Below are 17088 nucleotides of genomic sequence, written 5' to 3'. Positions count from 1 at the left end.
TGAAAAGTACTTTGTGTATTGATTTGTTTGTTTTTGCTAGCTCATGTCACTCAAGAAATCAACCCTCACATTTATGGCCAAATGATTTTTGACAAGGTGGCAACTGGGAAAGAATAGTCTCTTCAACAAATGGTACAGGGAAAAATGGATATCCATTTGCAAAAAAAAAAAAGAAGGAGGAGGACCCCTACCTCACACCCATAAAAAGTCAACTCAAAATGGATCAAAGACCTTAATATAAGAGCCAGAACTATCAAACTCCTAGAAGTTATCCTCAATCTGTCTATGAAGATAAAGGAAAACACACCATCACCTAGCCAGGCTGATACCTAAACCTAACTACTACAGTTCTGGACAAGGATTTGGGGTTAAGACAAAGTTTCAACCCAAGAATAGAGTGGAGTTCAATCTACAGGTAGAATAGAAGCTCTGGCACACATGAGTTCATGAGGAAGACTGCAGTATGGCATTTTGCTCATTAGATATCAAACTTAGACCATCCAGACCAATTCTATACCTGCCATGATGAGGAGGAAGTAGTCCTTGGTTGGCTCGGGCATGGGGTGGGGATCATTCTGTAGGTGAAATATTTCAATACCGATAGTCAAATGGGGCACAAAGGAACTGACAGAACAATTAGTGACATTTGCCAATAAATGATAAATATCTTCTAGAACCTGAACACATGTTGTCTGAGATGATGCCCATTTCAGAGAGAAAAAAAAAAACCCAGAAAATATACTGCTTCTGCTGGGGTAGGAATCTGTCCCATGGGCCTAAGACTGCTAATTCCCTTCATTCACATGCCAAAACTGGGGTACAGAGTTAAGACCAGGCCTTGCCCAACCAAAGCTCACAGCTGTTCGGGTCTTCCTGTATAGCCCCCATATCCAATCCTAGAACTAAGCACACACAAACACAAACACACAAGTTCAGATAGTCTCATTCTCTCCCTCGTCCAAGAGCTTCTGTGGTTTGAACAGACCATGTAGTGCCCATTTTAATAAGAATGGAAGGGGGCGGGCCGCTGTGGCTCACTGGCAGAATTCTCACCTGCCATGCTGGAGAGTCAGGTTCAATTCCTGGTGACCGTACATGTAAAAAAAAAAAAAAAAAAAATGGAAGGGTGCATAGGTGGTTCAGTGGTAAAATGCTCACCTTCCATGCAAGAGACCTGGGCTCAATTTCTGGCCCATGCACTCAAAAGAGAAAAGAGAATGGAGAATTAGGGAACGCAAAACAATGGGGATTTCCTGGGACCCCAAATTAGTATCATAATAGGATTTCAATTTAGATATTTCTCAAAAGTCACACTCTTCACTCCCATCCTAGGTACTATAAGAGGAGTAAACCCTATCTTTTAGGAGCTTGTGCCCTCATGTCTAATATGAGATCTAGAAATAGTCACTAACTTACAAAACAGTGGGCACATTAGAGGCGCACAGAGTAATAGAGGACAAGCTGTCTTTTTATTGGCATGTCAATACATGAATGAAAGGATTCCAAAATGTGGTGGTTGGATATTAAATTTATATAATCAATTTTATGGCCACTAGCAATAGTCTTGTCCAGAAAAACTAGGATTATTATGAAATAAAACTCCTCCCTCTATATGTCACATTCTAATGCAATGCATAACTGCAATGCAAATCTCTGGATAATCAAATAGTTTCTCAGTTATTTCACCTCTCTGGCTTTGACTGCTTCATCAGTAAAATGAAAGAGTTTTTTACATAATCACTAAAGATCTTTCCAGTCCCCAAACGTTCCTTGGGCAGTTCATTTTAAGGTAGATAGCCCTGATGGTCTCATCCTTTAGGGACTTCCATGAGCTTTTTGTGTGGGTAGAGAGCTTCTCAATTTTCAAAAACTAAGATACCATTTTTTTAAGACATAAAGACTGGTCAACATATAGAAATACGGTCTTCTTAAAACCTTGGTGCCAGGCTTCCCCTCCTTTGGAGAATGCCCACACTAAGACAAAAAACAAACTTGGTGCCTACCTAAGAGGTGATATGGCCAATCCAGAAAAATTCAAGACTGACAGGTGCCAAATTTAACCTGTGTGATATTTCCAATCACTTCCTTCAATTTGATTCTCACGTTGCTTTCACTGTAGTACCCAACTGAAATTCCTACTTCCCTCCCAGATCCCCAACTGATCCTTTCTTCTTTTCCTTAAATCAGGTTTAACTTTTCAAAGATTCAAAAATTATAGAGCAAAAAAATGATACAAAATAGGAAGAAGGGAAGAAGAAGCTCTACCCAGAGAACTGCAGAATTGGAAGGAATATTTTAATGTGAAAGCCTCAAAAATAGGCTGGGCTACAGACCCCTCAGAGGGTTGAGAGTTGACTGATTTGGGCCACATATATTAGCATTTGCTTCCTCAGGATGATCTGTTTGTTGGTTGCTATGTGGATGGTGACAAAATATCCATCTGGGTGGGGTCAAGAATTATATTACACTCCTGTAGCACATCTGTGAATACTGGCTTTTTAAATAAATGACCCCCATGCTGTCAGAGACTGCCTCCCAAATATCAACTTTGAACCTAGCCCTACCATATGGACACCTGGGGTCAATGAAAAATGGTGTCCGATGGCCCCCAAAACATGAGAAGTTCTGGCAAAAATGACAGGTTTTATCCAAGCTGCTGAAGAGAAATGTATTGGCTAGAAAGGCTAAGGGGGTGCACGCCCTCAGAACGTGTCTGTAGATCAAAATACACCATAACAGATTCTTGGAGAGCCCCTGGCGGCCATGTTAACCTTGGCATTGTTATCATTAAGAGGCTCTGCTCATTTCTGGCACCTAACATTGGACACATTGACAGCAACGGGATTGATGGAAGAGGAAAGAATCTGTTTTGCAGCTTAAAAAAAAAAGTTCTCAGATTTCCCAGGCTATTTGAAATCACGCCAGAGAAATACTTGATTCCAGCATTCTTAAGCTCTCTGCGATGATGCTGCAAGTGGTGTCCCCCATATGTGATGATGTATTTCAGAGCCAGAGTTTTCTCAAGATGTTCCAAACCTGCAGGCTCCTGATCCTTTTTCAAATTACCAAGATGATAGTATCCCAGGGAGGCTTGTGATTAGTCTAAACTCTCCACAGCTGTGAGAGATGAATGTACAAATTCCAATAAAAAATTCTGCATGTTCTGGACTGAATTTACCTACATGACATTGAGGCCTATCTCAGGGACCACTTAAAAGAACTGGAGCTGCCTCAGTGCTATTACCTTTCTTCCAAAGCATCAGCTGCTGGAGGCTCGCAACTGCTGAGGGAGGACACCTCCCCTCCCACCGAGGTCACTGCCTAGCAGTGGGTATTTATTAGAAGGCCTGCAATGTGTGGGGAGAAAAGCAGTGCTGGAAAATTAAGTACATGGGAATTCAAAGGGGCCTTGCAATTCATTATTCGAATAGACAGGAGGATTATAAAACACCTTGTAACTGAGAGGTTGGCCTGGAACTGTGTGGGACGATAGAACCAGCTGCATCACCACCTCTAACTAATTTATAATGGTGCTAGCAAAAACGCAGGCTCAGTGCATTCTTTCATTGCTTGTAAAAGCCAGTAGAGCTTTGTTCTCTTAATTTGGGCAACTTCTCCCTAAAATGCTCTCTTAAAATACAAAGAAAGTTTAATAATACATGGCATGCCCCTTTTACCATGTGTAACGACTCCATCTCTGAAAGCACTTGCTATACTCCCTCATGAAACATGTGATGCTCTGTATGCTTTAAAGACTGGGGAATACTTAGGGGACCAGGATTCACAACACTGTCTAATCACATTAACAATTATAGAGGTAATAAATAAAATTCCTCACTTGGGAATCTCAAAATTCCTAAAGGACTTCCTCAAGCAATTCCTCAAAAGGGAAATATCAAAGGAATACATGACATGTTTTTTTTTAAGCTTATCTTCTAATACTGTATGCATTAATGTAGAAGAATCTTCTAAAGCGGGGTATACACGGGTCAATATGCATTGTTCAGAATCCACTGAAGCTTACCGATATCTGGAGATTTTTGATATTTCAGTCTCCATCATTCTACAATTCATCACATAGCCATATACATAAAGGTCACACTTTTGTGAATATGTGGCATTTCTCCTGTAGACTCTGAATTTGATTTTTATTTCTTTGAGGCAAACCGAAAAGAACGTGACAAAAGTCAGGAGGCCCACTGGAAACTGAATGGGCTATAAACAAAATTCTCAAAATACCAAACTCTGGATGATCTATACTCGACATTTCACTAAAATGGGATGGGAGAGGGGGGGAAGGAGGGAACAAGCTCCACTTTTTTCCTAATATCCATGCAAACAAAAACATTTCCTCTTTTATCTTTCCACAGTCTTTTACACATATCTTTTACATGCTAGTAGATTATTTCAACTACTGACACATACTACCTTTAGTTCATCTATTGTATGATGAATGAACTCATCTAGTTCACTTGATTTTTCATCTGAAAAATTAAAACATGAATTTAAACCTGCCAACAGGCTTTGTATTTACTCCTTCTGAAGCCATACTGCCAGGACAGCTAAGAAATCAATTCTAAGAATTAAATGACTTTCTCCTGTCTTTCTGCTGGAGGCCATTTCCAAGCATATGTACTAGGCTTGGGTTGACTATGGCCATCATCACTACCACTACCCACAGTCCCACTAATCAGAAGCCTTCCACAGAGTTTGAAGCCACCCTACAATGAGGAAAACAAGGTTGCACTAAAGCCAGATTTCCAGTAATTGTTGGACACCTCCAGAGGAGCTTCAAGGACGCTGAATTGAGCCAAATTCCCAGGTCCACTGAATAGAAACTCCAACTCTGTCAATGAACCCAAAACCAGGAGATGATGCAGAAAGAGAGAGATTTAAATACATGAAATTATTTATTTATATGCCGTCTTGTTTCAGAAAATGATTTAAAGTAGCAACTAAAATGCATATAATAGAGCAGGAAAAAAAAAATAAGTTAAATGGAAAGTCAAGGAAGGGTAAAGTAAGTTGTAAAATGCAATATATGGGCGGGCCGCGGTGGCTCAGCGGGCAAGAGTGCTTGCCTGCCGTGCCGGAGGACCCCGGTTCGATTCCCGGCCCCAGCCCATGTAAAAAAACAAATAAACAAACAAAATATAATAAAACAAGAAAATGTTTAAAAATGTTTCCCATCCTTCCTTCCTTCCCTTCCTCCCTCTCTCTTAAAAAAAAAAATGCAATATATGATCCCAAAAGGACCTATTCCTCAAAGAGGAGCAGTCCTTCAGGCAAGCCAAAGGCACCTGCTTTACTTACTGTAACATAACTCCCCTTCCCACAAGGAAGTCAAACCCCATGGTCAACCTAAAAGAACAGAATAAACTACAGAAGTCTGTCCTCAAAATTCTAGCTCTTCCTTCATTAATATTTCCATGCCCTCTTTGGCTCCTTCCTGCCTTCTCTTCCTGACAAAGACGCAAGCAACCAGAGCTTTCTGTGATTCCCTAACTGACTAAATTTCTCACTGTAATGATCCACCCAACAAGGCCCTAGAGTCAGAATCTACCTTTCCCTTCTTTCCTTCTCCTGCCAAAACTTATCCCACTGTTGCTATATTCTCTCAGCGGTCAATTTTCTTCTTTTTGGGTAATCATTGGTAAATCTTACAAACCAGTCTCTGCTAAGGTGTAAACAGTAATAGCAAAAATGTATTACTACATTTTAACAGGGGACAATGCTCTACCAGAAAAAACAAACCCCTGGTGGGGAAAGGTCAAGGAATGCAAGGAAGGCCTTTCTAACTGCTTACTCCACCTACTTGTAGTACCGTTCTGGTTATTCTCCCACCATGGGCAGCTTTGTTGTAGCTGTTAGAAATCTGGCAATATGCACTATGTATGTTTCCTACGCATCTTTTTTTTTTTTTTTTTTAATTTTGTTTTATCCCCCCAAGTTGTCTTTCTGGGAATATTAAATTTGATCTGACAGTAATGTTATTGGTGTGCTGGTAAGTGTTTAACAACCCGATCTTAGGGGGAAAGACCCTGGTTTGAAGCATTTGCCAGTTTCCCTGGGGTAATTATACCCATCACAGGTGATTTCTAACTACCCAAGTGACATTGCTGAATGGGACGTTAGGAAGAGATGTGCAATAGCACATCATTATATAGTATTTCCACCAAACAGGATAGATGAAAATCAACTGCATAAATTATAGGAAAATAACGAGTATGTGATGAGTTTTGAATATTACCTTAGTTTTTAATATAATTAATTGTAGGATGTGCTGCTTTGAAACTATTATGTACCCCAGAAAAGCCATGTCCTCTTAATCCAATCTTGTGGGGGCAGACCTACTGTTTGGGTGGGACCTTTGATTTGGTTATTTCCTTGGAGAGGTGACCCTACCCATTCAAGATGGGTCTTAATTAGTTTACAGGAGTCCTTAAAAAAGATGACACAGAGAGCAGAGAGATGAAAGCAAGACATAGATGTTTCAAGATGCCAAGCTAAGACATGAAGCCCAGACTTTGCCCCAGAGAAGCTAAGTGATGACCCACAGTCATTTAGAGCCGTTTAAAAATAGAGAGGCCAGGAGAGGACAGCAAATGTCACCATGTGTCTTCCCATGTGACAGAGGAATTGGATGCCAGCTGCCTTTCCTCTGAGAAAATATCCTCTTGTTGATGCCTTAACTATTCGTGGCCTTAGTATTGTAACTTGTAATTTAATACATCCTCTTTATAAAAGCCAATCCATTTCTGGTATAGTGTATTCCAGCAGCATTAGCTAACCCAAACCTAGGATCATAAAATTTAAGTTTTAATAATGGTGGTACTAAACAACTGGCTCACAAAATTCCTGAAAATTTAAAATTGTGCTCTAGTGAACAGGTACCATGAGCTCTCTTCAAGGATAGTCAAGATATTTGAATAAATTACAAGCTACCAAGTAATCAGGATCAAACTAGCTCCAGAGTTTCCAAGGGTGTCAACCTCTTTGCTAAATTACTTTTGAAATCAAGTACAGTTTACACGATGGAGAATATTTATAGGAGCGTCATTAATGATGCTACCTTACTTTTGTTTCACACTTCATGCTTTACACTTTTCAAAGCAGTGCTTTCATGGCATGGTAGGACAGTCCGACCTGTAGGATGAATTGAAATCGGTGGGTAACAATATTTTAGTAGGTAATGGGTCCTGGGAGCCGCTTGTCAAACAGAGTTGGAAGGGTGAAGCCATGCAAGGCCCTAAGGCTGGTCTGCCAACCCACAGTTCCCGGTTCCTTCCTGGAAGCGGCTCCATTATCGTGCAAGCAAGTGAAAATCGCACGGGACTTTCCTTCCTTTCCATGCTTTAAGCGTCTTTTAAAAGCTCAAATTATAAGAGCCACAAAATGAAAATATGCACTTTTCACCTTTATGATGATTTGGTTTCTTCAGTCTCCATAGTTATTACTGCAGTAGAAATTTATGCAAAGAGACTATGTAGAAGCTCACTACCAAAAACAACTCAACAGTAGTCGTGGCCGAGTGGTTAAGGCGATGGACTAGAAATCCATTGGGGTCTCCCCGCGCAGGTTCGAATCCTGCCGACTACGGCGATGTGCAGTTTTGTAACACGGTCATTTGGTCCTGTTTTGGCGCCTTCTTCTTCTTTCAGTACATCAAGCAACCTACGAATGTTTGAAACACAATGAGTACAGAGCGTTAGGAGAGGTATAGATTTGGGGACGCTACAATCATGATTCTCCAGAAGGACAGCTTGGCTCCAGGAGCGGGAGATGGGACAAAACACGCCATACAAACCAAAACGAAGACAAGCAAAGCTCTTGAAGTCTCACCGAAACAGGCATCTCCAACCTCCGGCCCCGAGAGCCCTGGTTTGCCAGGGTCTCGTGGATGCACCGCGTCCTGCGCGGGAACTACAGCGCAGGACCCCAAAGCCCTTCCGGAAAGCCGAGTGGGACAGCTCGCGCATGCGCGAAGGCGGGAGCAAGCGAGAGGAAGGGTGCGTGGGGCGGTCTTCGCGTTGCCCCTGGAAACCACCCCGCGCAGCAGCTAGCGAAAGGGAGAAAGATTTGACGTTCCAAGATGGCGGAGGAACTGGATGATCTCTTGGATGAAGTCGAGTCCAAATTTTGCAGTCCAGATCCACTAAGACTGGGCATCGTCGAACGGCCCACAGGCTGCGGCACCATCTTCAGCAGCGAACAGAACCGAACCGAAGCGAAAAAGAATCTCAGGTTAACGGGCGGGAGGGGTGGGCTGCTCTGGTAAAGCCTGCTCCAGGCCCTAAAGCCGCCCCTCCGCCTCTGGACTGAAAAACAAAACCCCGCCGCCGACCTCCAGCAACCCTCATTCCCCACCCCCGGGACTGCTCACACCTCCGCCACCTTGTTGGTGAGGACTCTGGCATCTCAACACCGAGAGTCCAGACTCCGTCCTCGGCAAACCCCAGAGCTGAACCCGCCTCTAAAACCCGCGGCCTTAACCCAGTCTCATCCACCCCGTCTGTGCCTGACAGAGAAAGTCCAGGGGGTCCTAATCGGGGGACTGGGGGTGGTGGGCAGTTTAGATCTCCCTTTCCCTAGCCCCAAGAGGGCCGCCCTGACAGGGTCCAGATTTTGCCTCCGTCTGGCTGAGCAGTTCTCAATCTCTGGGCGAGATTCCCTTACTGGGAGCTTCATCCTATTGCCTCTGACCTCTCTCCCCAGGCAGAGTAATTCTTGGGCAATTCGTTGAGCAGGGAGAAAGCATCGCGTTCTATTCTGTGACATCCTTGGCAGAATTTTGTTTTGTTTTGTTTTGTTTTAGCCCAGGGAGTTGGGTGAAATTAGATTTGTGATAATGGAGGTAATTATTGTGAGCATTGTGTTAGTCCAACCACCTTCATATTCTCCATGGTCCCCGGATAAGGGTCTTAGTAGGATCTCAAGCATCCAAATCGAAATTTGGGGAAGTTTCTTAAGTCTTTTGGGTTTGGGTCCAAAAAACTATGATTATAAGATAACAGGACTCCCACTTTTCCCTTCTCATCCTTACGTCCCTCCAAAAAGGGCCACAATTACGCATCAGAGTGAGTATTGTGCTTCAAAGCGATGATTTGAGAAACTCTGCAATAACTCCTGTTAGAATTTTTTGAAACCGCTTCTTACCTAGAACAGTTTGGAATTACGGAGAAGCAGTTTAAGAACCAGGCTAGAGAGTCATTCTTGTTAATTTATGGCCACATCTGGGAGTGGAGGGAATTGGTGTGTTTTTGCTTTGTTTTGGTTTTTTTTTTTGGGGGGGGGGTATATATGAGTGTGATTTCCCATTATTTTTACCCAATTCCGTTGCTACCCTATTAAGAAGACTTAGATCCAATGATGTTTGTCTGCTTATAAAAATTCACCCTCAGAAAATATAAACATTGAAAAGACTTTATAGGAGTTCAAAAACGAAGTTCTAAAAATTAGTTGCGTTGTAGAGGGCAGCATATTAAAAAATAAATATAGAGCCAACTAAAATGATTATTATGAATGGACTAGTACAGAGTTAGCTAAATGTTTATGGAAGTATCACTCTCATTAACTTATATATTATTGTTATGTATGCTGGAAATCTTTATATTCCATTCCCAGCACATCCACCCTCTCTAGCTCAAAAGAGTATTACCATAAATTTCTTTGCTGTTTTTATTTGCTCCTTCAGGAGATGGAGAGGATTTATCAAAGAGCCTTTCCAAAGCCTGTTCATCTAAAACTAGAGTGCAAAGGAGTGGGATGTCTTTGAGCCAGCTGCTCAAAATGGAAATGTTCCTAGAGTGGATCCTCTCCAAGCAAGGGTCTTTTCTTGTCTCTTTCGATACTGCACTACTACACTTTTAGCACTCCATCCCACCACTTAATACATCAGATTTTTCCATGATTTATGAAAGCTCTAGCAAACCAGTACTACTGTCATTTAGGTATTAAAGCATTTCATCAGGCAATGTAGGTATAAAGATATATTATTCAAACAACAGCAACAAAGGCCATAACCTAATTCCAAATATAGTCCCTATCTGGAATACAATGTCAGACATTAAAATTTACCTTGAGCTAAAATTGACATTTAAAAGCTAGGAACCAATTTATGTTGTGAACCTATTAACAAGAGCCTGCCTAACAATTGTATACCAATAGAGCCTATAATTCTGTTAAAATACTGAAGTTTCAGTTAAAATACAAAATTAGCTGTGCAAATAATAGAATAAATGACCATGCTACATCTGGATACCAGGAAAAATTGCTAATGTAAATGGTCAAAACATATGAGATTTGCTGAAGTGTTCAAAAAGATAAAGAGAAATATATGATTAGCTAAAAAGAAAAGACTGATTTGTGTACTACAATAGGAATAAAGTGGTTCAGGATGATACAGATGGTAATATTTAAAGATAATACTATAACTTCCTAGATGATAGCTATAATAATAATAATAGCCAACATTTATTGAGTTTTTTCTGTGTGATAAGGGCTTTATATGCATTATTTCATTTAGTTGCCACACTCCATGAGGTAGATGGGCAATTCTTTTATCCCATTTCACTGACCAAATTGAAACTTAGACAAATAGTTATTTTCCCAAGTTCACATTGCTAGGTCCACCAGGACATGGGGGAAGTAGATTTAAAACCAGCTTTTATATATATCTCTTACGTTAAAGGGAGGTTTAGGTTTGTACTTTTTTAATATTTTATATTTAAAATATTTTGTTTTATTTTCAGCAGAAACTATATCTTGAATCAAGATTAGAATGTAAGAAGCAGAGTTCAGGGAACCAATGACAACTTATTAAAATTTTATTAAGATTATTGTAAGCATCAAAAGATGAAAACAGTTATACTGTCTTAAAATTGTATCAGTTTTCAATTAGATGATGGCACTTATTCATTACTGTAGCAAAGCACAGGCAAGTATAGGAATCAAGAGCTTGTGTGATCTACTATTAGACAAGAATAATAAACCAGAATATTCTATATGTAATAATAGACCAGAATATTATGTAAGCTGACAGTTTGGGCCCCTGACAGTATTGATTAGGTTGATAAAGTTTGAATGCTTCTAATTCTTGAAATTATGCATGAGAGAGGAGAACTCAGAGGGTATGTCCTAGAAATCAAAGAAGAAGAGAGAGTTTCAAGAGAATATCTTAGCAATTTGCTGTCATGAAACGAATTTAAGGAATTGGTACCAAACAGCATTAAACGCTTCAGAAAGGTTAAAGAAGACTGGATTAAGTGATTTGGGCAATAGTGACCTTTGAGAGAGGAACTTTGGTAAAGTTAAGGAATGTCCAAGCCAGAAATAGAACATTACACCTGGAAGGAGTTTTAGAGTCATCTAGATCTTATTTTTGCAAGATAAAATATTTGAGGTTAAGAGAGGTTAAGTAACTTAAAATTGGTCAGTGTTTCTTAAACTGTCATGATTTTGCCAACCAGGGGGCATTTGGCAATGTCTAGGGCTTTTTTTTTTTTTCAATCTGCCATATACAACTTTATTTTTATTTTTTTTAATTTTTAAATTTTTTATTGTGGTATACACCATATATACAAAAAAGCAATAAGTTTCAAAGTACATTTTAAAGTACATTGTAGCAAGTAGTTATAGAACCGATTTCAGAGTTTGATATGGGTTACATTGCCACAATTTTAGGTTTTTCCTTCTAGATGCTCCAAGACATTAGAGACTGAAAGAATGTCAATATAATGATTCAGCAGTCATAGTAATTTGTTAAATCCTATTTTTTCTGTTACAACTCCTCCTCCTTTGATCCTTCTCCCAAGCTATAGGGGTATGTGAGCTCTGCCCATCTGAACTTTTTCAAGTTGGAAAGGAGTGTTGATAATATGGGATAGGGGGATGTAATGAGTTGATGTTCTTGAAGAGGCTTGCCTCTCTGGATTTCAGGACTTGGCCTAGGAACCCATCTGGAGGTTATAGGTTTCTGGAAAGTAATCATAGTGCAAGGAACCTTTGTAGAATCACAAATAAAGCCCTAGATGTTCTTTAGGGTTGACAGGAATGGTTTTGTATGGGGTTTGACAAACCTTGGTAATTGGCAAAATACAGCAGAATCTTGCATAAGAGTAGCCTCCAGAATAGCCTCTTGACTCATTTGAACTCTTTTAGCTACTGATACCTTATTTGTTACATTTCCCCATTTTTGTCAGGGAGGCGTTGTCAATCCCATAGTGCCAGGACCAGGCTCAACCCCGAGAGTCATGTCCCACATTGCCAGGAATACTTTCACCCCTGCATGTCATTATCTTCCCCAGTGGGGAGGATAATGATGTAACTTGCGAAGTTGGGCTTAGAGAGAGAGAAAGGCCACATCTGAGCAACAAAAGAGGTTTTCTGAAAGAAAGTAACTATAGATAGCCTTAGCTTTTCCACTACAGAAATAGGCTTCACAAGAGCAAGCCTCAACATCAAGGGCATGGCCTAATGACTTAGGAGTCCCTAATGTTTGAGACAGTATCAGGAGTTTCTCTGGTGGTTAAGCTTGATAGTTCCATATTTTTTTCTCCAGTCCCTCAAGGGACTTTGCCAATATGCTTAATCATCTGCTTAACATACTCTGGGATATATCCAATTATTACATTAAGCTATACAGAATTACAAACCCTCCTCATTCTAGGCTCCATGTGTTTGAGTTGTTTAAATGAGCTATCTGTACAGGTTGCATTAGATTATGTGCTACAGAAAATTTAAGTTTTGGACAACCTAAACCTCTCTTCCTTTGGTCTCATACAGCGCTGAAGTTCTAAAATACCAATAATGTCATCCTTACCCCTGTATTCTGATTTACCTTAGTCCCAATCCAATCAGCTTCATTCTTATTGCTAATTGAAGCCATTAGACATTTTTTTTTTCTTTGCATGGGCAGGCACCAGGAATTGAAGCCGGGTCTCCAGCATGGCAGGTGAGAACTCTCCCTGCTGAGCCTCCGTGGCCTGCCTCCATTAGACATTTTTGATTGTCACAGCTGGGCCTTAAAAGGGGGTGCTCCACTGACATTTGGTGGATAGAAGCCAGAAATTCTGGAAAGCATCCTAAAATGCATAGGACACCACCACCAGCAACAACTCCATCTAATTTAATTATCCAACCCAAAATGTCAGTAGTTCCAACATGAAAAAATCCCTATCTAGGTTCCCAGCTGATGCTAAACCAAATCTACTTATAAGGAAGTTGAAATAATGGATAAATGGATATAGACTCCTCTTCAGTAGAGAGAATGAGAGGTTTCAGAGATATTTTCTTTGGAGAAAATAAACCTGAGTATACTTGTAAATCAAGGGAAGAAGCCAGAATAGAATGAAAGACATTTAAAAATCTTAAGTTGAAGAGGAACAACTGAAGAGGCTAAGTCCTGAACAGAAACGTAATCAGTATTCAAGTATTAGTCAGCAGTCTCAGAATTTTCTTACCTCGGGTTAATTGTCTTACCCATGCAGTAACAAGGAAGGACTAAATTTCTAGTTTCAGAATTTCCAAAGAGTAAACAGTCTTCTAAAATCAGAGTGTGACTTTAAAAACTTGTCTTCTAATAAAACAAAAATTTTAATAGTCCAATTAAGTTGATGTATAACATCTGCAACATATTAGACTCTGAAGAGAGTTAGTCTAGTATAGTGTTAGGGTGTTAGGTGTGTGAACTGCCCTAGATTCAAATCCAAGCCTCTCCATCCTTTATCTGCATGACCTTGGGCAAGTTTCTCAATCTTTCAGTTCCTGTTTCTTCAACTTTAAATTGGGGTAAGTAAAAATAATCCCCATCTAAAGCCTTAAAATAGTACCTGGCATATGGAAAGTATTCGATAATAATAGCTATTAAAAAGAAGTTCTGTACAACAACAGTTTGTATCAGTGATAGCTAAAGGTGATGTGGTATTTGAGATTTTCCTTCAAATAAACAACTTTTTTTTTTGTATAGGTCATTTGATAACATAAACTTTGGCTCCTCTAATAAAGAGATATGGTTATTTGACTTATAATGGAACCCTTAGGAAAAAACTTAGAAAGAGACTGATTAAATTATCTTTACTTATAATGTCAGGTTATACTTAGAATTGTGTATTTTGTGTTCTCTAAATAACTGGTTGGTTTGATTTAGAAAAGTACATCTTCCACTTTCTCTTCAATATGATGTATAGCTTTAAATGTTTTAAGTATGCAACAGAAAAGTACAAATATGAATTTTCTACTTGATACACTGTATCTTTGTTTTAACAAACACAGGCTATTCCATAGTAGGAGAAAAATTAAATTAATTAATGTCATGCTTATGCAGCTGTCATCAACTCTAATAAAGGGCTTTATTTAAACAAAACTCTTCTGATATTGGTTGACTTTATCTCCTTTTAAGCTTCAGGTATATTTTGTGTATTTTTTTTCAGATCAACAGAGACATTTAAAAAAGAAGATGATCTTGACAATATTATTAATGAAATATTTGAAGAACCCAACTTTGACAAAAAGCCCATTGTAAGTCAAGTGTTGTAAATGTGTAGTAATTCTTGCATTATTTCAACACGTTTAGAATAGTCTGAAAACATAAAGAAGGTACAAGTAGTACCTATAGTATTTTGAATTCTGAGAAGTACAATTATTTAAAGAAATTATTCTACTTTGAGTTGTAGAAAAAATAAAATATCAGAAACTTTCAGTATTTGTTTTGCTGTTCATTTCTAAGCAGTAATGAAATATTAGAAAAGGTTTTAGAGCAAAAGTCAACTCACAGATCCAGGTGGTCACTTTTATTTGTTAACTCTAAGAACACTTCTAAAAGGCTAAAACAAACAACTTTTAGTTATAGGCATGTGTTCAGCAACTTAGATTCAGTGCCATCATTATCCCATGAACCAGTGTGTATACTTTAATTTTTTTAATGTTTAGGTATTTATTTCAACCTTTTAAGAAGTTCAGGAGATAATATAACAGCCATCTATATATTTACCACCCATAAAGACCATATGTTCATATTTTGACATATTTGCTTCTCTGGATTTTTTTTTTATAATTTAACTTTTTTGTTGTGTAATATAACATATACAAAGCAAAGAAAGAAAACAGCAATGGTTTTCAAAGCACTCTTAGGCAAGTAGTTACAGGACAGATCCCGGAGTTTGTCGGAGTTTGTCATGGGCTACCATACCATCCTCTCAGATTTTTCCTTCTAGCTGCTCCAGAATATAGGAGGCTAGAAGGAATAAATATATTTTTTTTATCATAACAATCGACTTCTTTTTTTCCTCTTTTGTGAAAAAATAACCTATATACAAAAAAGCAATAAATGTCAAAATACAGCACAACAATTAGTTGTAGAACACATTTCAGAGTTTGGTATGAGTTATAGTTCCCCAACTTGAGGTTTTTACTTTTAGCTGCTCTAAGATACTAGAGACTAAAAGTAACATAAGTTTAACAATTCAACAATCATATTTGTTAAACTCTACCTTCTCTATATTACTCCACCATCGCCTTTGATTTTTCTATTCCACTCTTTATGGAATTGGGACTATGGCCATTCTAACTTTTTCATGTTGGAAGGGGCTGTCAGTAATATGGGTCGGGAGATGGAACTAGCTGATTCTCTGGAGAGGCTGGGCCCTCTAGGTTTCAGAACTTACTGGTCCAGGGACCCATCTGGAGGTTGTAGTTTTCTGGAAAGTTAGCCTAGTGCATGGAACTTTTGTAGAATCTTATATATTGCCCTAGGTGTTCTTTAGGATTGGCTGGAATTTTTTTTAAAGAAATAAAAAGTATAGATGTAATTAAAGGCCTCTTCAAACTCTATTACCTTCCTTCCCAGGCATAACTACTATGTTTTTCATCTATGCTGTTATACTTTTATTGCATCTATGCTTTTATACTTTTATTGCATATGTATAAAAACATAAATAATATAACTTCAGATATAATTTAATTTACATAATACTATAATGTTATATGTATCCTCTTAAAACCTGCTTTTTATACTCATGTTTTTGAGATTTATTCATGCTGATACATCAAGACCTATTTATTCATTTTGACTTATATAACAGTCCATTGTTTAACTCTACAACAATTTGTCCTCGTCTCTGATAATAAACTTTAGATTATGCTCAGTTCTTTGCTCTTATAAGCAATGCTTCATCAGACATCTTTACATATCTTCATTTGCCCATGTACAAGAGTTTCTCTTGGATTTATAAACCTAGAAATCCAAGATCATGAGATGTGCTCATCTTCAATTTCTCTACCCATTGCCATATTCTTGTCTAAATGACTGCATCATTTATACTCTTCATACTAGCAATTTATGAGAATGTATAGACTTTAATTTTCTGCAGAGGGAGGTATGAAATATATTTGTTAAATTTTAAAAGAAAAAAGCCAAATAGAGATCTGAATTTCAAGGATCATGAAGAAAAAAATCCAAGAAATAAATATAATACTAAGGAGTTTTTTTGTTTTTTTATAAGGGGAGGTAAAGGTATTCAAGCAAGATAAATGGACTGAGAATTGCTAGGTAATGTTGGTATTAGGGGTATAGATAAGAGTCACTTAAATTTCTGTCAGCCAGATCAAAAACCAAATAACTAGTAAAGATTTTAAGATCTGTATTTCTCTAAATTTAAGATTTTCAATTCATCTAAGGTAGATTAATGAACTAATGGCTTAGTTAATTAATATGCTAGCACAATAACAATGACATTAAATATTCTGCCTCACAAATGCTAAATAGTAATGCTGATTTAATTTGTAGTCTAAAAAATTGATGTTTTTGTTGTTATTCATTGATCATTTGAACAATTTATTACTAATTCCTATGTGTTTCATTTCTTTGTGAAGCACTATCTTGTACTGTCTCTTCAGCTCCAGGCATTTCAAAAGAGAAGATAAATACTTCTCTGGTTTGATAATAAGATATACTAATTTGAAACAAAAGTAGCTCTTATAATTAAGAAGAAATAAACTTTTATGCAATTCTTTTGTATGCTTCCTTTTTTGTTAATCCTCATATTGAGTTTTCAACTTGCAAGAAAAAGAGAAGCCCAAATGCACTCTGGA

The 17088-nt window shown here is 38.4% G+C and overlaps 1 protein-coding gene, 1 long non-coding RNA gene and 1 other non-coding gene across 5 annotated transcripts in view; 2 read left to right on the top strand and 1 right to left on the bottom strand.

The window, feature by feature from the left end:
* Positions 1-5234: 5234 nt before the first annotated feature.
* Positions 5235-8214, bottom strand: LOC143688863 (uncharacterized). Its single transcript, XR_013178342.1, has 2 exons — positions 7843-8214; positions 5235-7674 (listed from the first exon to the last, which is right to left on the bottom strand). It is a non-coding gene; the product is annotated as an uncharacterized LOC143688863 (long non-coding RNA).
* Positions 7518-7599, top strand: TRNAS-AGA (transfer RNA serine (anticodon AGA)). The gene has a single exon. It is a non-coding gene; the product is annotated as a tRNA-Ser (tRNA).
* Positions 7986-17088, top strand: part of CFAP418 (cilia and flagella associated protein 418) — a 26782-nt gene continuing 17679 nt past the window's right edge. The window contains exons 1-3 of one of the 3 annotated variants that reach the window (XM_077167272.1): positions 7986-8244; positions 12917-12952; positions 14430-14517. In XM_077167272.1, coding sequence (XP_077023387.1) covers positions 8093-8244; positions 12917-12952; positions 14430-14517 — 276 coding nt within the window. In that variant the 5' untranslated portion in view covers positions 7986-8092. The remainder of the gene's footprint in view (positions 8245-12916; positions 12953-14429; positions 14518-17088) is intronic. The other 2 variants (XM_077167270.1, XM_077167271.1) reach the window with 2 other exon arrangements.

This window comes from Tamandua tetradactyla, chromosome 6, assembly GCF_023851605.1.
Source record: "Tamandua tetradactyla isolate mTamTet1 chromosome 6, mTamTet1.pri, whole genome shotgun sequence".
Taxonomy (NCBI): Eukaryota; Metazoa; Chordata; class Mammalia; order Pilosa; family Myrmecophagidae; genus Tamandua; species Tamandua tetradactyla.
Note: the sequence above shows the minus strand (reverse complement) of the source record. Positions and strands in the feature narration are given on the sequence as shown.